We start from the raw sequence: 23,056 nt of genomic DNA on the forward strand, positions 1-23,056 counted from the left end.
AGTCTGACTCAACTGGAGCACCTTGTGACCCTGAGAGGGGGTTGGGAGGGACCCCCTTAGTTTCCGCACCAGCCTCTCCAGGGGGTTCCTATGGATCCATTCTGGAATCCGAACCCGTGTCGGTAGTACCAAGTGGACCTTCCCTGATGCCAGTTCCGACATCAGCGCTCTCACCCGTGCTCCTGGGTGGTGTCGACCCCATCATTATTGCTGACTCTGACACGGAGCTGGGATGTCGACTCCGACTTCTGTAGGGGACTTGCCCCTATGTCGAATCCGGACCCTTTTTCCTATGGGATAGGGTACGATGAGGGATGAGAGCCACTGGATCCTTTAGAATACCAGCTAGGAGATCCCATGGACTAGCGGACGGACCTGGGTAAGGGCAGAGGTTTAGACACTTCCCCTGACACTGGCGTGCTTTCTTCCCCTACCGTAGCTACGAAGGAGGGGGCGTGGTACTCAATGGTGGTGCGAAGAGCAGCCGAGGTCCTGGGCATCGAGCTGCTTTCTGTGGCAGTCAGGACTAAACCCCTTTTGCCCTTTAATGAAACACTTACTTATGTCCTGCTGGGGGCCTGTTCCAAATGCAGCACAGGGGCTCCTGGGCAATTGCCAGCCACCGTAGATCTGCTCCAAATGACTCAGTGTTCCTGACACATTACCCAGTCCCTGAGAGCTTGGGTATCCAAGCCTTTATGTTCCCGGGCACATTCCTTTCTGCAGCACCAGATAGGAAATCCAAAAGGCTGGACCAACTTGGGAAGATTTTTTTTTTTTTACCTCCACCTAGCATTGCGGTCCGTGAACAACGCATGCCTTTTAGGCCATTAAACCCATACTTTATAGGACATGGTTGTGCAAGTGCTGCCACAGGTCCCGGAGGAGGCCCGGGCCATTCTCCCCAAAGCTCTTGCTGATGGAAGAGATGCAGCAAAGTTCCCAATACCATGTGGGCTGGATATGACATACTCACTAGGCAGATCGGTTGCAATGACAGTGACCTTGAGGCGCCACACCTGACTGAGGATGTTTGGCTTTTCGGGGGGGAGGAGTCAATCTGCATAAGAGGGCCTTTAAGAACGCTTTAGTAGATCACAACTTTAGTTCAGAAATTAGAATGCTGGGCAAAGTCACAGGGAGGAACTCATTTAATTCACACATTTACATTCCTTCAAGTCACAGAGGAAGGCACCAGACCTATAAATGTATACACACTCACACTAGCATCTTCCCCATTAAAATGAAAATGATAAAGTGTAGACAATTGTACCATAAAGCAGAAGGCACCCATTTGCTAACATCAGACCCCTATCTTATTGTAACAAAGATGAAGACTCGCTCGGCGGCCCTTTTCTTTGCGAGTGAAGTTCAGGTCTCCTCTACACCATTCTGCCCATACCACTTCTGCCCAAAGTTCTCAAGAAGATCAAGAACAACCGGGCCCCAGTGATCCTTGTGGCTCTGTACTGGGCACGAAGATTCTGGTACTCTGAGCTATTGAACATGGCCTTCGATCCTCCGATCAGACTGCTTCTTTGGGAGGATCTTCTATTGCAGAAGCAGGGGACGGTTCCCCACCCGAACCTGTCCATGCTCTGCCTTTTTGCGTGGTCTGCAAGGTTATCTTGGCAGCCAGGCACCCCTCCACCAAAACGGTATACGTCTGTCGTTGGAAGAAACTTGTGGCATGATGCACAGAAAAGTCTGTTGACCCCCTTTCTGCCCCGGTCTCCAAGGTCCATTTGTGCATATTTTCTTTGGCATAGGACTCCCTCAAAGGTTATCTCTCTGCTGCCTCTGCATGTTTTTAGACTACCTTATCAACCCTCTTTGTTTACGTCTCCAATTGTTAATAGGTTCCTTAAGGACCATACCCACATGTTTCCTCTATCACTTTTCATCATGCCCCAATGGGATTTAAATTTGGTTTTGGCCTTCATAATGTGCACTCCTTTTGAGTTGCTCCATAATTGTCCTCCAAGGCTTCTGACATTAAACGCCTTTCTTGTGGCTATTACTTCTGCCCTCAGGGTGAGTGAGCTGCAGGCATTCTTATGTAAGCCTAGCTACCTCACTATCTATCCTAATAAAGTAGTGTTTCATACTAGGGCTTCTTTCCTCCCTAAGGTAGTTACACCCTTTCATGCAGGCCAGACAATCACCTTGCCTACATTTTACGCACCCCCACATCCTTCTAAGTAAGAGGAGACACTCCACCGCCTGAAACGAGAAAGAGCGTTGGCATTCTACCTTGATTGTGCCAAAGAGTGCCGGTGGATGATCAACTCTTTGTGGTTTATATGGGTTAAAGAAAGTCCGGACAGTGCAGAAAAGAACCATCTCCAAGTAAGTTGTTCTCTGCATTAAAATGTGCTACACATTGGCTAAAAAGCATTCCCCTGAGGATTTGCACGCTTACTCTACGAGAGCATCAGCTGCAACCACTGCATTAGCATGCATAGTTCCAGTACTAGACATCTGTCAAGCAGCTACTTGGGCCCCCCTCCACATGTTCACTAGACACTACTGCTTGGATGGGTACTTTGCCTGTATGGTCCTGCAGGACTTCCTAGTAAGGTCTTGCTTTGCAGACCCACCTCCGAGGATGGTATTGCTTGGGTATCTATTCTGAGGTAAGGAATCTGCAACTAGAAGTCTCTATCACATGAACAAGTTACTTACTTTTAGTAAACGCTTTATCTGGTAGAGACATATTTTAGTTGAAGATTCCTTATCGACCCACCCATCCTCCCCCCTCTGCAAACTGATTTCTAGGGACAAGGTTTTCAACCTGCAGTGTAGTGGATTGTCAGTCTTCTTAAGTATTCTAGCCCACAATTATAAAAGGCGTTGGGACATCATGCATGTTGTTTTAAAGTTCATCCTTTAATTCAATGGGGTTCTGAAATCTCACTTCTTAATTTAAAGACATAGAGAGGATTTCTGATTTTTGAATACTCTCATCTTTCTAGGTCTCTGTATTATGCATTTTAATATTGGTTATATGTAGTATTTCTGTTACGGTCAGTACTTAATTTTATTTTATAGCAAGCTGATTTGAACGAGGGACTGTACAGCGCTCCAGGAAGAAGCTAGGAAAAGACGATTGGAGCATTACATTCAAACACAAATAAACACTTAGAGCCCTACATTAAATTTCAGCACATCAAACCAGCCCAAATTTAGCAAGGAGAAGAGGACTAGTAGTTATCAGGACATGCAGATTTTGGTGCGGTAAGCACCTAAATCCACATATTATTGCCCAGAAACTGATTTTCGCATCCCAAAGGCCCCACTCACAATCTGGCACTTTGAGTACAAGGGTATGTCTCTTGTAATTTTCTTGAATAACTAATGTTATGAAGCATTCAAAGAAAGTTTTAGAGCAAGTAGCCATGATGTTGCAGAGATCTTCATTCAGTTTTAGTTTAGATGGTAGAAGTTTGAAACTGGTCAAAGGAGGTAATGCCTCGCAGTGATTTGTGGATCAGTAACATAGTCTGATATCATTCCTTTGCTACATAGGCAGCCAGTGGAGTAAATTTAAGGTTAAGAATAGTATTGATGAACTCAGTCACAAGTCTTCAGGGAAGTTTTGTACTCTTTATAGCTTGAATGGCTAATCAATTTGGTTCAGAAATCCTAAAATTACTATTGCCGTATTTGATGTATGTTAAGTCTCAGGTAATGATAAAGGCAATTCTATCATTAGTTTGGCGTCAAGGGAATATGCCTCTGAATTGACTGAGGTTGAACAAAAGTTTGAGATGGATACTTCAACTTTCAGGTTCCTCACATTTTGACTTCCCTTAATTCACCAGGCTGGATCAGAAAAGACTCCTTCACATGCCAACAGGTGGAGACATTGGCATCAGCTACAGCTCTGCCCCACCTCAGACATGACAATACAGAGCTGCATATCAGTGCTACCCCTGCATGCTGATGTCGGGTCCTATTTTTTCCGAAGCGTCAGTCCTGTAAATTTTACATTCGACTTCGAACGTATTTCAAAAATTAAAAACTATTGGCTGTGAGCAGGGATGTTCCCAACAAATAACACAGGTTTTTTAAGATTTTAACTATAATTTTATAGAGGTCAAATAAACTAAAGATTAAGCATGTTGCAGAAACCAGATATAAATAAAGGACGAGGGACCTGGCGAGAATACCAAACGAGTGCCCTACAAAGCACAACATGTACATAATAATACTGTAATTTTCCATAGGGTGCAGTTCTATGATAAGCATCCAATTTCAGTGCCTAGACAAGTTTACCTTAAGCCACAGATGGAAAACAGAGTAGTTTGCATAGATAGGAAACAGCCCTTGTTTCGGTAGTGGCTATAAAGGTTGCAGCAAGATCATCACAATATACAGCCTCATTAATCCAGGATTTCATGGTAGGCAGCATAAAAACATCATTGTCACCCAGCACTTTACAATAATAGCAGTTAGTTTCCTATTACAGCAGGGTGTTATTACGAAATATCCCTGAAGCACGATCAGATATTAATTTTGCCTGTTTGTAACAATAAAGATTTCATCATGTTACTACAGCCTGTGTCTAGTTGCTGCTGTTCGTGTGCTGTGTTGAGCATACAAATTGGAGGCTCCTTCAGGAATTTGGGAAATGCTGATTTGGCGTCTCGCCATAACCTATAGTATGTAAGCACTGACCATTTAGTTGAGGCAGTTTGTGTTAAATTCTTCCAATGACATGAATTATCCATTTATAAAAAAAAGATTCTGGGTGCATTATATTATTTTTAATCTGGACCTTGCTAGAGGACCTTTTCACTGTCAATGGTAGCAAACTGTTATTAACCAGTTATGTATTACTGGGATATATCTGAGCGTGACCTGCTCTCCTACTAGCTTCGTATACAGCCAAGTGTGTACTGCAGAAAGTGTGAATCTGAAAAATTGCTCTAAGGGGGGTTATGGAGAGAAAAGTGGAAACTAACTCTTTTTTTGGTTTTTTTGGGTACAGAAGAATACAGGGAAGTTGTGTCGAAAACAGGAGTCCTCAAGGACCAGCACAACATTTTCCTAAAATATCTAGGGCTTAAATACAACTTCAATCTTTCAGCAACTGTGCACTTCATCGCCATCAAAAAGTGGGATGTGAAACTGTGCACGGCGGTGACCTACAAACAGATTGGGCCTTTTCTTCTCCTGGTTTCCCTCCTTAGATAAGTCAAAAGTTAAGGCTCTGAAGAATAAAAATCAAAGCGAACTTGACTCCTCTTCACCTAGACCATTTTGTTCTCAAGCCTGTAGTCTGCATTGCTATAACCTAAATGCGGTTTCATCCTTAACTTTCAAAACCCTTCTGATACACATTCCTAGCAAATCATGGCTTCAGGTAGCCATGCTACAGATTTTCAAGGTAACTCCAACCCCCTCTGGAGCGCCTTCAGGCTCTATCAACCTAACAGGGCCCGAGCTGTATTTCCACTGACAGCCCATGCCTTGATTCCAGCTGATCCCTTCAAATATTTTCTGGTCCACCATTGGTGCCGGATGCGGCTTCAACTCCATTGCCAGGTGCCCATTTATTGGTGCTGCCTTCAAACTAGCTTGTCCTCCAGCAGCTCAAATGCCATTGTGCAGATGCCAGATCTGGCCCCCATGACTTTCCAACTTTCTGGGGCTATTCAGAGGCCTAGAAGGAAGCCTGGCACCTCCTGGAGGAGAATCAATATAACAAGAAGAGATACAGCCTCCTTGGCATGGAGTCAGGCTTGGGTGAGCATGGAGACCCTTGTGATGCCCTGAAGGTTTGCAAGACCTTGCAGAGGCCAGTGACTTGACACCTCGCCCAAAATGAAATTCATAGACCCTTCTTACCCTCTCCTACCACTCATTAGGAAAACAGCAGAAACTTTTGATTTATCTTTGTCCACTGTGGAAACTAGGGCCAATACTTCAACAGATGTGCTTCAGCCTACACCTTCGTCTACTCCAGCTGTTAACAGGCCTATAGCCAGGAGATTCAGGCCAGTGCCAGCTGATCCCTAGTTTTTCTCTAGACCCCTTTTGCCTGAATGTCTAGTTATATAGGCATTCTCATCCTCAATATTCACTTGAGGCAGTTTTCCCTTGGCACCGCTCACAGACAAAACGACATGAAGCCTGGTCAAAAAAAGGTTTATGTTGCTGGGACATTGCTCTGAAATCCCTTAATGTAATATGTCTCTTAGACAGGTGTATCCAGGCTTTGTTTCATCGCAGTCAAATGGCCCAATGATCTTCAGTCACATTTCATGGACATTGTATGGGATGTGCATGCTGCCTCAGGACAGTGCGGACCTTGACAGTGCAGATTCCGTCACCAGAGCAATGGGGCCGGGTGTGCTTTTTTCCATAGACCTGGAAGGCATTAACTTTGGACAAATTGGTCTACTAATTGTGGAAAAGGGGTGTTAGAAATGAGGTCTCTAATTGGCAGTCGGTTTGTACCCTGTCCAAGTAGGGACCCTCACTCTAGCCAGGATAAGGGAGATACCCGCTCAGATAACCCATGCTCACCCCCTTGGTTGCTTGGCACGGGCTTATCTCAGAAGCAATGTGTAAAGCATTTGCAAATAACACACAGTAATACAGGGAAAACACTACAAAAGGACACCACACCAGTTTTAGAAAAATAGCCAATAGAACAAATACGATAAAAATCCAACATACAGTATTAAATATATGAATTCTACGAAAGTTACTTAAACAGACAGTTCCTTGAAGGTGATAGCTCCACCTGGGGCTATCATGGCGTTGTTAATTAATTAATTAATTAATCTTTATTTCGGCCATTTTGGCCATAAAAGATGTACACAAAAAACACACATATGAACATGTAAAACCATCAAGGAAAAGTAAACAGGAAACGCATCAGATAAAAAACCATACAATTAAAATAGTAACTTAAAGTTAGATAGGAGCCTGCAACTTTAAAATACGGGTACGAATATGCCAGACATTGGTAAGGAATTTGGCTAGTGCAAACACAATTGGACCTGAAACATCAGTTTTTAAAATTCTGTACACCGGGAGGTACTCCCTAAAACCAAGGTTTCTAATAAGTGGTAGGAGCCAATATTTCCTGGCGGCCTTGTAAGTTGGAAAAAACAAGACCACATGCAGATCGCTTTCCTCTGCTCCCACACATGTCGGACATAGCTTGGTAGATGGCAGTGTGGACCAGGAGCAGGTGTAAGATCGCAGAGGCAATGTACCATATCTCCATTGGAGAAATAGCTTCCTGGCCAGCACAGGAGACATAGCATCCAGAACCCTCTCCAGGCGGTATGAGTCCTTGCTTTGCGCGAATACAGATGTTAATGACCCCTCATTCTTGCAGACTAGGGCCATAGCTAATTTCTGCTCGTGGTAAGCACTGACCAAAGCTCTTCGTGGGATCCTTAGTGAGGCGTTAGCTGGATCCGACCACAGGTCAGGGAGGCCCAATCCCATACAGGACTTTTTTATATATTTTATCCACGGGATCTGTAGAGCTTTAGGGTGGGTTAAAAACTCCCTCAGTTCCGCCCTATAAGAAGAGAGTTCCTCGGTGCTCCATAGCCTTCGCCAGAAGACTATGGGTCTGAGACCTAATTCATCTGCTATTGGTCTCAGACCCAGATCCATCCTCAGGGGGAGGAGCGGAGTACTGGACGGGAGTGCTACTATCTGTCTAATGAAGTTGTTCTCAGTTATAGACAAACTGCAGGAAGCTGTATGACCCCACAGTTCCGCCCCGTACAACAAAGCTCCTCTAGCCTGTGCCTTGAATATCTGGATAAGCGGCCCCAGCGGTCGATATGTGGAGCTTCTCATCAACCGAGCAATGCCACCAGTGGTCTGCACTAATTTAAGATTAACCCTAGTCTGGTGAGTTCCCCAGGACATGGTTTCATTCAACGTTACACCTAGATATTCAAAGGTGGAGACTCTCTCTAGACGTGAAGCTCCCTGTAAGGGGTTCGGGCGTGATCTTGGGGTTGGGTTCATAACCATAAACTTGGTTTTGTTAACATTGATTTCTAACCCCCTATCTATGCAAAAAGCCACAAAAGAATCAAGGATCCTCTGTATCCCCATGGGGGTTTTGGACAGCAGCAGGGTGTCATCTGCAAACATGATTGCAGGTACCCTGATGCCATTCAATTTTGGGGCATCAGTGTATTCAGTTCCACTGAGATGGGCGATTACCCCGTTGACGAAGAGGCAGAACAGGGTCGGTGCCAATACACAGCCCTGTCTAACCCCCCCGTCAACGTGGAATCTGTCCGTTAATTCCCCGTGTCTCCCGCACCTAACCCGGGCATAGTTATTATGGTGCAATCTCTTTAAAATTATCAGGATGTCTGGGGGGACCCCCATCTCAGCCAGAACACTCCAGAGTTTACCTCTGGGCACGAGGTCGAACGCAGCCCTCAGGTCCACAAATATAGTGTATAAACTACCCCCTTCCAATATTGCTGCCCTCCAATAGATAACGTTCAGACGAAAAACCTGGTCCACTGTAGAAACTCCCTTTCTAAATCCCGCCTGATACGGACTAAGGGCACCCGTTTCTTCCACCCAGTCCTGAAGCCGATTCAGCAGTATCCTGCCAAACAGCTTCTGTGACACGTCAATTAGACTGATTGGTCTGTAGTTGGCTGGGAGCAGGGGCGAGCCCCTTTTAAATATAGGAACCACCTCTGCCCCCAGCCAAGTACTCGGAATTTCCATGCCACACAAAACTCCATTAAACACTGCAGCCAGATAGGGGGCCCAAACACCGGGCTCCTGCTTGAACAGGTCCCCGGGCAGGCCGTCCAATCCTGGCGCCTTTCCAGCTTTAAGTCCCATTAGTGCTACCTTCACCTCCCCCACTGTTATCAAATCCCCGCCATACTCTACCAGTCCAGTACCGAAATCAATCTTAGTTTCTCCCTGCTCGGAACTGTAGAGAGACTGGAAGTGTGCCTGCCACACCCCTGCTGCAATATTTGGTTCTATTGCCGAATGGAGGTTCCCTGACCCCCCCGTTTACTATTCTCCAAAACATTCGGTGGTCTCTTGTTGCGAGGGAAGTGGTAAGCTCCTCCCACTGGTTCTCCTCCCATTCGGTTTTAGCATGGATGACCAGTTTTTTATAAGCCCGTCTACTTTCTCGCAGCTTCTCTCTATCTGTTCCCTCCTTGATGCATCTGAGGAGTTCTCCCTTTGCCTTCCTGCAGACTGCATTGTACCATAAGGAGTTATGTTGTTGGATCCTCTTCTGATTCTGGACCCTAGTAAAAAGCTCAGAGGCCGCTCCCTTTATAAGGTCCTCATGAGCCTGATATAATTTCTCATGATGGACTATATTGCCCACATCGTTGGCTAGCTCTCCCACTTTTTCCAAAATGGGGATTAAACCTGCGTAGAGCTTCGAAAGTTTCACTTGGCTCGTAGCTAGTTTATCCCACCTGATTCTTCTCCTGTTATTGTCTAATAGTAGTTCAGGTTTGGGCTCCCCCATGGTTGTTATGGAGGCCTTTGGCCCAGGATGGCTAAGATCGAGTTCAAGGGCGTTATGGTCACTATCCAGTCTCTCCACCACCCTAAAGTCCAGGATAGAAGACCAGTTCACTATCTGTACAAGAGCATAGTCCAAGCGGGACTCGCTTCCCACTCTGTTGTACGTGGTTTTGCTTGGTACACCAGACTTAATACGTCCATTGCAGGCTCTAATTCCATGCTTTAGGGTGAGAGCAGTAATCTGCAAAGCCACAGGCGTCCATGCCTTTGGGGAAGGTGCTACAACAGAGGGTACTGACCACCTGAACTCTTCTTCCATGGGAAATCCCTCTACGAGACCGACCAACGGCTCGAAATGGGAATTTAAATCCCCTCCCACTATGTAAGGGATATCTCTTGGCATTTCCGCTAAATATACTGAAAGCTCCTCTATAGTGGGGGATTCACGCGAAGCTCCCACTGGCCTGGAGTAAATATTTATCAGGGCAAGTTTCGCTAGGTTCGGCCAGGCTAATAAAACCACTAGGATGTCATCTGATGGCACCGGTAGGCGTGAAGCCTGACATCCTAAGTGGGAAGCCACCCAAGTTGTGAGTCCACCAGAGGGGCGGCCCTTACCCTCCCACCTAGCCGAGATGGAAAATGACTCGTAACCTTGATGGTTGTAATCTTCCCTTGCCCAAGTCTCTTGGAACATGCAAACATCCCCGGACTCAATGTAAGTTATCCAATCTTGGATGCCCAGTTTGCTGGCTAAACCAGCCACATTCCACCAAATTAGTCTCATGTGCGCTGGAGAAGCCACAGAACAGATTGCAGGGATGGAGTGGGGGGAAGAGCCAGTACCAAAGCCAGAAACTACACCAATTACTCTAACAGGGTCATTTTCAGAAGTGGGTTCAGCCGGATCAGGCAGTTTACTGTGACCATTATCCAAGGTCACAGGATTTGAGTTCGGGTTTGGGGGCAGTCAGTCCACACCATCCAGACCATTCAGACAGTTAAAACGATTGTGGTCCAAAAAGGGAGTCTCCGAAGGTCGATAAACTGGACGTGGAGCATATCCCCTGTATCTAGATCTTCGTTCCACCCTTGTCCAGTTACCTTGTGACAAGTCATGGTGCAAGCGAATGGGAGGGAAAAAGAAAGAAACTGGCAAAGTCTGTATGGTAGACTGGCAAAGTCTGTATGGCGTTGTGATCAACAAAACCAATTGTTGAGGCCGGCCGATGCGTCGCGGGCAAGCTACGGTGTTGGGAAGACCTGCAAACAGTACCTTGGAAATGCAGGGCGTTGTGATCCTCGCAATGAGATCCAGAGAGCAGTTTTGCTGTTGTTGCGGTGTTTGTTCCGGAGGTCGGTATAGGGGTCATAGGGCCCTTGAAGTCACACGCTTTGCAGATCGAACTCCAGGCTGATGAAGTCAGTAGCGCTGGTGTGGATGGTGTTGGGACTGCGGGACGATGCAACATGTGGTGCCCTCAGGTTACGGTGCAGGCAGTGTCTCGGTGACGGTGTCCAGCAGCGTCAGTGAGACCAGGGCTGGCGTGTGAAGTGGGGCGCTCTGACGGTCAGTGTCACAAGGTCACGGTGCAGGCAGTGGCGGCGCTGTCGTTGCTGAAGCGTTGCCGGCACGAGACGGGCTCCTTGAGGCATCCACAGGTCGCAGTGCAGACAGGGACGCCTGGTGACGACACTGAAGTTGATGGTGCTGGCGTCGGTGGACCGGGGCTGCGGTGTGGGACGGTGCTTCATGTACTTCTTGAGCGGTGTCCACAGGCCACAGTGCAGGCAGTGGCGCCGGTGTCAGCAGGAGCAGCATCGATGGGGATGCCCAGGCTGCGGTGTGAGCAAGGCGATGCCGGAGTACGGGGCCCACAGGTCACAGTGCAAGCAGTAGCTCGGTGGCGGCATCAGATGGCGGTGTCAGTGAGACCAGGGTTGCGGTGCGAAATGGGACGGTGCAGGTCTGTGGGGCATCGGCAGGTCACGGTGCAGGCCAGCAGTGTCTTTTCTTCCTGAATAGCACACAACTCACAGTTCTCAGTGCTGTAGGCAGATGAAACTGAAGTCTTTGATGTCCCTGAGACTTCCAACAGGAGGCAAGCTCTACTCCAAGCCCTTGGAGAAGTCTTTCAAGTAGGATACACAGCAAAGTTCAGCCTTTGCTCTCTTTTAAGGCAGAAGCAGCAACTGTATGCCAACCCAGCAAAGCAACACAGCAAAGGGTCAATACCCGTTCTCCAACTCTTCAGCTCTTTTCCTTGGCAGAGGTACCTCTTAATCCAGAAAGATTCTAAAAGTCTGGGGTTTTGGGTCCACTGCTTACACCTCTTTCTGCCTTTGAAGTAGGCATACTTCACAGGAAAGTCTCTGTTGTTCACAAGCTCCTGCCTTGCCCAGGCCTGGCCCCAGACACACTCCAGGGAGTCGGAGACAGCATTGTGGGAGGGCAGGCACAGCCCTTTTAGGTGTAATGGACCTTTCCTCCCTCCTCCCCAGCCCAGATGGCCCATCAGGCTACACCCCAGCTCCCTTTGTGTCACCGTCTAGAGGGAATTCACAACAGTCCAACTGTCAATCTGACCCAGAGGTGGAATACACAAGAAGGCAGAGGCACTGAGTGGTTTAAGCAAGAAAATGCTTAAAATTCAGAGACCCTAAATTCTACATATCTATCCGCTCTCAGAGAGAAACTGCACTTTAAGGATAAATAAAGGCAGCCCCCATGTTAACCTATGAGAAAGATAGGCATTGCAACAGTGAAAAACGAATTTGCCACTATTTCAGTGTTAGGACATGTAAAACACATCAGTGCATGTCCCACCTTTAACATACATTGCACCCTTCCCTTGGGGCTACCTAGGGCCTAAGTTAGGGGTGCCTTACATGTAGTAAAAGGGAAGGTTTGGGTCTGGCAAGTGGTTACACTTGCCAGGTCAAATTGGCAGTTTAAAACTGCACACAGACACTGCAGTGGCAGGTCTGAGACAGGTTCACAGGTCTACTCGTGTGGGTGGCACAACCACTGCTGTAGGCCCTCTAGTAGCGTTAGATTTACAGGCCCTGGACACCTCTAGTTCACTTTACTAAGGACTTACTAGTAAATCAACTATGCCAATTATGGATAACTCAATCACCATTACAACTCACATGGGGCACACTTGCACTTTAGCACTGACAAGCAGTGGTAAAGTGCACAGAGACCATAAACCAGCAAAACAGATTAGAAAAAATAGGAGTAGAATGCAAAAGGTTTGGGGATAACCCTGCAAAAAGGGCCATTTCCAACACCGGGTATACCTACCCTTCAGAGGCCCCTGTGCAAGCCCCCAGTTCCCCCCTCGGACCTTTCACAGAAACACCTTTCTCTGCAGCAAGAGGTGGCGTGCTTGCTTTTGAAAGGAGCTGGTGCCAGAGCAGGAGATTAGAGAAGGATGTTTTTCCTGGTACTTCTTTGTTCCAAAGCAGAACATTGGTCTTATTCTGATCCTGGACCTCAGGCTTGTGAACCTTTTCCTTTCAGAAAGAAAAGGTTCAGCATGTTGTCCCTAGCTTAGGTGCTTCTGGTGCTGGAACTAGGAGACTGGATGGTGTCACTCTGCTTGTAGGACTTTTATTACAACATATCAGTCCTGAAGCCTCACAGGACGTACATGCAGTTCATGGGTGCTACAACTCACTATCAGTTTGCAGTGCTTCACTTTGGCCTGACATTATTTACACATGTAATGGAAGCTGTGCCAGCTCATCTCAGAAGGTTGGGAATTCCAGTTTTTTCCTACCTTATGACTTGCTCATAAAAGCCAGGTCTCCAGAGTTGGCACTGTCGCATCTGCAGTTGGCATTATCCCTGCTGCACAACTTGGGCTTCCCCCATCATTGTGGCTAAATCTCACCTGAAGCCCTCCCTGCACTTCCTTTTCATAGAGTTTGTACTGCATATCACCCTGACACAAGCATTTCCTATTGGGAGCTAATACAGGACGTCCACATCTGCACCTGTGCTTTCAGGAAAGTGTTTTATTCCAGTCCTGTGTGTCTTCCATCTACTCAGTTCTCTAACTTCTTGCATTCTCCTGGCCCACTGGCACACGAGGCCTCTCTAGTGGTGCCTTCACAGGTAGTGGTGCCAACATGGAGAAGCTTCCTTGGAATGTATACTGATCCCCAGGAACGCTGCAGTGGAACTTGCCTTGTGTTCTGTGGAGGAGAGCCAGTCCAGAGGGACATCTTTCCAACCCTCTTTGGCCGTGACTACAGAAGTGATGGATAGCTCCACATCAGTCTGCTCAAACTGAAAGGAACTTGCATGGCACTCAAGGTATGCCTTGCCTTCGCGGTTTGTCCAGATCCTCACAGACACTATTATGTGGTATGTAAACTAGCTGGAAGGGCGAGTGGGGGAAATAGGGTCCTGGTCTCTGTTGAGCTCTGATGCCCTGGTCCTGGGTGCAAAAGCACAGAATGTGGTTGATAGAGAATCACCCTGTAAGCTTGCTGAATACCAGAGGCGACAACCTGAGTTTGTCTTCTTGCTGACCACAAGTGGCATCTCCATCCAGAGCTTGTAAAGCACATCTTCAATCAGTGAGGCATGCCCCACATGGATCTCTTTGTCACTCGTTCCGTTTCAGTATGTTTTTCCTCCCACAACTTTGATTACTCAGGTTCTGAGAAGGATCTCCCAAGACTGGGCATGAGTCATATCACACACTTTGGATCGAAAGAGAAGAGTTTGGCATGCAGACCTTCTGCACCTTTCTCTGTATCCTCAAGGTGGATCATCTCTCCCAGTTGGAGGACCAGGTCCTCCATCCAAATCTCCACACTTTACACCTTCATCCATGGAGGCTGAGCAGTGCCAGTCGATGCCTGATTGTAGGAAGCTGGCTTTGTACATGTTGTACTAAAATGAGGTATAGTGTGCACAGAGTCCAGGGGTTCCCCAGAGGCTAAGGTAGATAATGCTAATGTTCTCTTTTGTGGTAGTGTGGTTCAGCAGTTAGGCTTATCAGAGGGTAGTGCAAAGTTGTACACACACATTCAAGAAACGAGGCACACACTCAATGACCAACTCCAGGCCAATGTTTTTATATAGCAAAAATATACTTTGTTACTTTATTTCTAGAACCAAAAGGATCTTGTTGCAGGTAAGTATAGTTGTATGTTTGTATCAGGCATATATATTAAATGCACTTTGTTTAGGTTTTACAGTTTACAAGTATGTAACACGTTTCAGTTTCAAAAGTGGACAGTGCAATTTCTCATAGGAACCAATACAGTCCTATGGAAGGTGTTAGCACAGTTAACAGTTAAGTACTCAACTTACGATCCCAGTCTTCGTGGGTTAGAATGTCGATAGGTATTAGTTTTGTGACCCCAAAAGTGCATCAGCACAGGGCCGGGTGCAGAGGTCAAAGTTGGTGTTGGGTTTTCAGTGAAATTCTATAAGGACTGGGGGCACTCGGAAGAAAACAGGCTGCAGGTAAGTACCTGCGGTTTCAGGGCACAGGCCTGAGGAGTTTAGGTCAGCACAGGGGGGGGCACAGGTCAGCACCAAACACACACCCTCAGTGGCACAGGGGCAGCTAGGCACAGGATGCAAACACAGCATCAGGCACCCAATGCTTTTCAATGGGGGAACCCCAGGGTTCACAAAGATGCTTCAGGCTGGGTCCAGGGGATTGGTTTTGGAAAACCAAAGGATGGCCAAGTAGGAGAGGCGCCCGCTGGACACTGCTGAACCATTGGTCAGATTGGCCAAGGCCAAGGGGCTGCAGGTGCGGGAATACCTTGGGGGGGTCTGGAAAATGGCTACTGTTCCCGAGTGTTGCTTCATTCTTCCTGTGCCCACTCCGTTTGGGGGTGAGGGGGGGGTGGAGACATTCATAGCCCCTCCAAAACAAGATGGAGGATTCTGTAAGGATGGGGTCACTTCAGCCCTAGACACCTTAGGGGTGGTCCTAGCTACAGTGGACACTCCTCCTTGTTTTTCCTAATTTTCCCGCAGGACATGCTGCCAAAAGTGGGGCCTAGTCCCCTGGGGATTGCGGGCATCTCCACTAGCTGGAGTGCCCTGGAGCACTGTAACAGGAGGCCTGGGCCTTTGAGGGTCACCACCAAGTGTTGCATTTCTGCAGGGGGAAGGTGTGAAGCACTTCCACGCAGAGCAGGCTTTGTTCCTGACCCCAGAGAGCTCAAAGGCTCCCTCCCCATGGGATCAGAAACTTGTCTGTTAGTGGCAGGGTGGCACATGCCAGTCAGCCCTATACTAGAGGGCTGGGTAAAATACAGGGGGCATTTCTGAGATGCCCTCTGTGTGCATTTTACAATAAATCCATTGTGTGGGTTTATTGTGCTGAGAAGTTTGATACCAAACTTCCCAGTCTTCAGTGAGGCCATCATGAAGCTGTGGAGTTCGTAATGACAATCTCCCAGCCAATGTACTTAAAATGGCCACACTGCACTTACAAAGTCTAAGAATGGAGTTAGACATTGTAGGGACATATTGCTCGTGCTGCTATGACCTCACCTGTGGTATAGTGCACACTGCCTTTGGGCTGTAAGGCCTGCTAGAGGGGTAGCTTACCTATACCACAGGCAGTGGTTTGTGGGCGTAGCACCCTGGGAGGGGTGCCATGTCAACTTTACCCTTTTCTCTTTACCAACACACACAATCTGCAATGGCAGTGCAGTGTGCATGTGTTTGGTGAGAAGTCCCTTACAGTGGCACAATACATGCTGCAGCTCTTAGGGACCCTCCGTGGCCACAGAGCCCTTAGTACCACTGGTACCGTTTATAAGGGACTTAGCTGTGTGCCAGGGGCGTGCCAACTGTGGAAACAATGGTACGGTTTAGAGAAAGAACACTGGTGCTGGGGTTTGGTTAGCAACATCCTTGCACACACTCAGTCAAGTACGCATCAACACCAGGCAAAACGTGGCGGGTAACCATGCCAAAAAGGGCACTTTCCTACACTGATGACATAATGCATGTGATCTTATCTGCCCATCCTCATTCCACAAAATCTTTTTATCCAAGAGGTGGCATGGTTTATGAGTTGACGTGCAGGTCACCAGATTGACATCTTGAAATCATGACTGTCAAGCATTCTCCAAATTGCACTTTTGTTGGCCCTGGAAGGAAGTGCTGTGCGTACGCTGAAGGGGTATTTAGCAGTCTTGTCGACCTTCCTTTGCCTCCCAACAAAACGTAGCTTTTCAAGTGCAATATTGTATTAAGATTCTTGAAAGTTCTGACCAACGTTTTTTTGCCCACTTATAATGGCCCAGTGGTGCATAGATTTGGTGTTAAACTCGTCCATGGTGTCTCCATTTGAGCTCTTACATAGTTCCCTACATCTTTGGGATCTTAAAACGTTTTTTTCGTTGCCATTACCTCAGGCAGGTGTGTTGGTGAATTACAAGCAGTCAGGTCTCCCATTACTCTATTCATCCCCGACAAGTTGGTACTAAGAGCCCCAGGTGCTTTCCTCTCATAGCTGGTGACCTTCTATTTGGGTCAGTCTGTCACACATCCACCTGTCCATACTTTAATCTCGCTTTTCCCTGTTCAATCGTGCAGGGTTTGCTGGTGTGCCTGCATTCATTAGACCCACCTCCAGTTGAGGGGTGGAGAGAGAGGTTGTTTGATACTGATTCAAAAGGGGAGGGTTCTGAAAGGTAGAAGCTACCAGCTACCAACTTGGAATAAGTTACTTAACCTTTTAGTCACCTTTTTTTGTTTTCCGTTTGTTTTTTGGGTGCACACTGTACCTGCCTACAGGTTTTCTCACTGCCCACCTGCTTCCCCATTCTTCAGAGTGAGCTTTCAGGAATTAACAAGCTTCGGAGGTAGATTTTGATCTCTGCCTTTTTTCACCATAATTACTGTCAGTCTTGCCTCTGGAGGAATGAAACGAAGGAGGATTGATGTCAGAGCCCAGGATTAACACCCATTTGTAGCTCCATGTTGTCATGACTAGGGCAAGGCAGAGCTGCAGCTGATGCCAGTGTTGCCACCTTCCGGTGCACAGGACCAGTGTCACATAAGGGGATCCAGAACATGAGGAATCTGTGGGTAGATATGTAATACACCAGAAAAAGTATCAGCCTAGGTCAGTACCTTATTTGTATGGTTACTGAGTTAAGCTGGGGTGAAAGGATGACTCCCAAATTAACTGAATTAGTGGTGGTAGAAGAGCCCAGAGAGAGGGGCCATGTTTAAGTTAAAGTCTCTGGTGTTTCAGGACTGATGAGAGAAATCTGTCTTCCATTTTCTAACTGTTTGGAGGCGTCAAGCATAGCTCTGCTTCATTTATTTGACTATAATGCCTATCTTTGCTCCACTAGCAATAATGAAGACACCCTCCTCAGTATGATGAGCTGGGCATCAGAACTATGTACAATTATAGAAATGTGGTGTGAAGAGAACAATTCTGCAACAGACAGACTTCTTGGTTGTTCATTTGACATACAGGTGCAATGCTAGAACATAGTTATAGTGGCATATTAAGGGGCCGGTTGTTGTTACCACTGTTCCCATGACCTCGTCTTGTCTCCATTGAGGCACGTGCAGCTTGCTGGTAGATGCCCCTGATACTCTTGTGCTTTTGCATCGTCTCACGTAGATCTTCCTATCAAATATAACTATTTGGAACTTTAGTTGGTGCAACTTCTATATGCATTGAAGAGGATTTGGGACAATCATGAGTCCTGTATGACACCACCAGTGCCAATTTTCCACAATGAGGAAAAGGGCTTTATTCTGACAAGTTAGCTTTTGCTGATGAAGGCCAACTGGATCTGCTATATGGCATTTTGCCTTGCTTTCTAAGAGTTTGTGAAGATCAACTGTGTTGTACATTCCCAAAAGTTCGAATAGTATTCTGGTTGGTCAGTGTCTAGAGACTGAAGGTATTCCCTATAGTCTACCAGGGTGTTTTACATCCCTCTGGCTGATCTTAAACCATGTTGTGTTAGGTACCTTTGATTCCATAACATTGACATTTTCTGCATCTTGGAATCAAACGAGGTGAATTGATCTTCACAATTGTGTGGGCAAAAAAGGGTCCGTTCTTGAGGCAGTTTTTGTTGCATTATTTCTCTGTAAATTCTGAAAAGCTTATTTGCTTGCTTGGCAGTTTTGTTGAAGCAAGATACACAGTAGACTTCTTTGATTTAACATATACATTTTTTGAGAAATTATTTTGTAAATGGTACAGTGGCATTCGTTTGATGGGCCCTTTTGTCTTTTACATTAGCATTCCAGTTTCTTGGTTTCTGGGAAAATCATATGTTGGGTTGCTTCCAATCTAGCTTGGGTTTCTCCAGTTGTTTGAAGCAAACCAAACAGGAGAAGTAATGTGTGAAGAATCATTCTTTCATAACTCTTTGGTGTTTATAAACATTTGCAATGCATTGTCAATACCTAATCAACACCCTTGTGTGGGTGTCACAGAAACTGTAAGAAAATGCATGAACTATCCCATTTTCTCAGGATGTGTAGATGCATATGAATACTTCACATTGCATAATATTTCGATTTGATTAAGAAAGAGGAATCAAACGTTTTTATTTTTTCTAACCCTACAAATGTGGATTATCAATATTGTGGTAATTAGGCATGCATAGATTAAGGGGAACAGGTACATGCAAGAAATGTATGTAAAACCTTCTTTCGTAGCTTCACAACGTCGAAGGAAACACACCTGAAGCCTAGGAATTTCCTGTTTGACAGTGTCAGTAGTAACATTTCACATTGTCGAGATTTACTCCTTCACATTACAGGATGTGCAACATTTTTTTAATCATACTTTAAGGGAGTCTTCAGTGGATTATGTGAGAGTCTGTTTGGACACTGTGACAGGTTCTTTTGACACTCTAAAGGTCAATTGGGTACTCTGAGACTCTTGGAAATATGTGAGGATCTTTGGGTGGCATGAAGATCTCTCGTGTGGCGTTGTTGGAATGTTCTGGAGCCAAAAGACGGTATGTTGTCAGTTCACTGGGTTTTATTTGAGTGGGCTGGAAACAAGATGGGTCAGGCCCATTTAGGACATAGATACTAATGTGCTAGAGTGGTTTATTGCAGGCTTTAGAAGATAGGCTCTTTATTGGACAGCAGTGAATCTCTGAAGCTCATGGAGTTCTTAAATGGGACGTTCATGTAGAGGAAAGTGAAAATGCCTTTGCCTAATTATTAGTAGTCAAACAATTAACAACAAATTACTATTTCAGTGAATTTCTTTGACACACGTGTCTGAATATTACGTGCAAGCATATTAGACACCATGATTTATTACCCTTATATATAATATGTGGATAATGGTTGAAAATATGTAACCTGAACTTTCGTTCATTTTTATTTTTTTTACAGAACCTCAGGAACTTGACAGTCATGTTAGTGAAAAGCACAGTAATATCTGAATACAAAGAGGCACAGATGTCATTGTATACGTCTCACATGTGGAACAGAATAAAAACTCCATGAAAAGTAGATGAAAGACAATGTGGTCTTGAACCATACAACCTGTAATGGATAACATCAGAAAACACATTTTGGAAACGTTTAGAAAGCGATGAACTGGGAAATGTGAAGAGCAGGATGACCTTGCTCAGTATTCTTAGAAGAAGAAACAGTAACACCATATGCAATATTGCTACAAGGAACTGCTGTCTCGAACAATCAGTCAAATAGATAGTTTGGGGCTCCTGGCTTGAAAGCGCCCCACTAACAGTTCTGGACCTGACTAGGCTGAATTTTGTGAGGAGCTCCTGAACAACCCAACCCTAATTTGTAGAACAAGAGGGCATCTAGAAGCGAAACCAACACTTCTGAAAGGTGTTCAGAAGGCGGTGAACTCGGCCAGTGGGGAATCATGTGCCATTCAGGACAACAATAAACTACAGAAGACTGGGCCCTCGCTCACCAGTGAGATGGGACCTCACTTTGCAGTACCCTATGGAGGGGAAGTTCTGAGAGCCTTTAGGAATCTCAATAAACAGGGTCTTAGGTGTTAAACATTATCAATAGAAACAAAGGATGAGTCGGAAATGCTGTGTGGTGGCAACCATGGAGAGTCAGCCAGTGAAGGACACCAAAGGAACAGAAGGATTCATGCACCACTTCACACCCGCAAACAAAGCCCATCCAAACACAGACTGAACTCCAGACCCAAAGGTAAGCATTCTGTAAAACTCATATCAATTAGTCAATGAAGGGAATTTGTCTTCAAAGTGTTGAGCACTTTGAGGTGCTCTCAAACAATCCTTCAAACTCTGCGTAATTTGCACACCCATGATGAATGTATTCCACCCCATAGTGGTCTCTAGTAGATTCTGCATATATAAGAACCCCTGAGGAATCCCTAAACTGTTATGGGCCCCTGAGGAATTGCATACTCCATGGCATCACTGATGAGCTCCTCTTTCTAGGCACCTATGAGAGATCACTCACTGACGGGCATAACAGATGGGCATTACATTCGTAGGTAGCCCAAAGGAATCCTATATTCCTACGTGAGTACTTATGCACTTACACATGCCCCTGGGCATCCCGCCCTCTAAAGTATCCTATATTCACTCATAGCCCTGGGTGCTCTTACCACCCCTACTCGGGCAGTAAGGAACTCTTCACTCTAACCAGTGTACAAGAATCATGCACTCATAGCTTTTTAAAGGATCCTCCACTCACATGTGCCCCAGGACATTGCTAATGTCACAGCAATACCCTGGATATCCAACACTTAGGCTGCATCCCTGAATAACCCAACAGCCCAAGTGATTTTTCGCTCCTCATTGTCTCCAGAGAACTACACTCTAAAGTCCCTCAGGAAACTATACATCCCCAGGAATGCCACACTTCCACGTGCACCTGAGGAATCCTGTACTACCAGTTGAACTTTTGAAGTTCTGCCTTACCTTGTATCCCGATTGGATCTGATACTCTATGCCCTAAATGAATCCCGTACTACCTGCAGTACCTAAGGAATCATGCAATCCACAGCCCCTGAAGAGTTTGGTACTCCCAGGAAAATGTGCTTATGTGGTCTTCCTGGGAAATCCTGCGCTCCCAAATTTCCCCTGGATTTTTTAATTCTAGACCAATTCTCAGAAATTCTGCACTCCAAGTTGTCACTGAGGAATACTGCATTCTTAGCGATTCGTCCAACCACAGATTCCTTACCTTGTGAATACCCTCAGCACCAGACTGGATCAGGAGAATTTATTTAAGCAATTCTCTCGCAGGCCAGTATATGGCGTCTTGTAGCTTTGCTTCAGCTCTTTCCCGCTCAGATGTGGCCAGAGTCACATATATCTATAACTGCCACCCCTGCATGCTGTCAGTTCCTTTCTTTCTCCACCTTCGGATGCGGATCTGGAGGTCACTTTTTCAACTTTTCTGTTGTTTTACAGGATTTTTAAAAAAAAGTTTCTCAGATTGTACAAGGGATATGTTGCTTTCAAAGGCTACATGTGGGAACTGTCCCAGCCAGACCTCCACTAGATTTGTGTCTTGTGCCTCCGTTTGTCGCAGGACTCAGTTTTTCGAGGACTGCAGCAGGGTGAATCTAAAGGTGATCTAGGTCTGCAAAGCCAATCTCTACGTTGCCAGATATACTTGGAAGGAAAATAAGGGCCTGTCTTGAAGTCAAGGACATGGACCCATTCTTGCTCTTGCAGCCGTTCGTAGGAAAGGTCCTAGTCACATTTGAAGTCATCGGGTGAGTCAAAGCCAACAAAAATCACAAAAGTTGAAGCACAACTCTTCCCGTCACTCTCATCATGAGGAATCCTTTGCTGAAGATCAGGGACCTCATGGTTTCAATCTCAATCTTGAACCGTGGAGCCAATCCCACAGCTTATCCCTAGCCATCCCAAACTCCCAGGCCCATTGCTGATGCCGCAAGAAGTTGAGGCCTTTAAGTAGGTGAGATGGCACAGCTTTGGCTCATACCAACACAGCTCCAATCCAAAGGATCCATAGAGGCCTCCAGTCAGATTACAGTTGGCTGATCAGTCCTTGACGCCATCTGCGCCTCTTGACCCTACTGCAGGGGTCCGTCCAGACTCCGGGGTTCACACCCATCCGAACCACACCCTGCATTGGTGAAGGGGCCAGTTGTTCTTTCGTGCTCTGAAGCAGATTCAACAAATCCTTTACTGCAGTGATAAGGAGGGCTGTGAAAGTTTTCAAACTCCAGCTTACATCACTTGAAGTCAAGACCAACATCATGACAGAAGTTTTATAACCTGGACAAACATCCATAGAAACACTCCTTACCTTTAACATGACTCTTATGGGTAAACTAATGAGTACTTAGGCCAACACAAGGTCTTTCCCACCAGTCAGTTGACAGGTTCCAAGACAACACAGACCTGGTCCTAGAGACTCGCACTTCTTCCTCCAACATCCTACGCTTAAAAGCCCAGTGGTCCAAGCAGCAACAAGTATGCTCAACCCAAAGTAATTCCCCCCTACACCTCCTGATAGGGAATCCAAACAAATTGAGGCATTCGCACAGCTGATATTCTCTTCAGCCAG

The 23,056-nt window shown here is 46.2% G+C and overlaps 1 protein-coding gene across 13 annotated transcripts in view; it reads left to right on the forward strand.

Moving 5' to 3' along the window:
• The window catches only part of LOC138261643 (uncharacterized), a 1,036,964-nt gene that overhangs the window by 1,009,336 nt on the left and 4,572 nt on the right, over positions 1-23,056 (forward strand). For all 13 annotated transcript variants that reach the window (XM_069210793.1, XM_069210797.1, XM_069210802.1 and 10 more), the window contains one exon: positions 19,889-20,692. In XM_069210793.1, the coding sequence (XP_069066894.1) occupies positions 19,889-19,938 (50 nt within the window). In that variant the 3' untranslated portion in view covers positions 19,939-20,692. The remainder of the gene's footprint in view (positions 1-19,888; positions 20,693-23,056) is intronic.

This window comes from Pleurodeles waltl, chromosome 10 (assembly GCF_031143425.1).
Source record: "Pleurodeles waltl isolate 20211129_DDA chromosome 10, aPleWal1.hap1.20221129, whole genome shotgun sequence".
NCBI classification, from domain to species: domain Eukaryota; kingdom Metazoa; phylum Chordata; class Amphibia; order Caudata; family Salamandridae; genus Pleurodeles; species Pleurodeles waltl.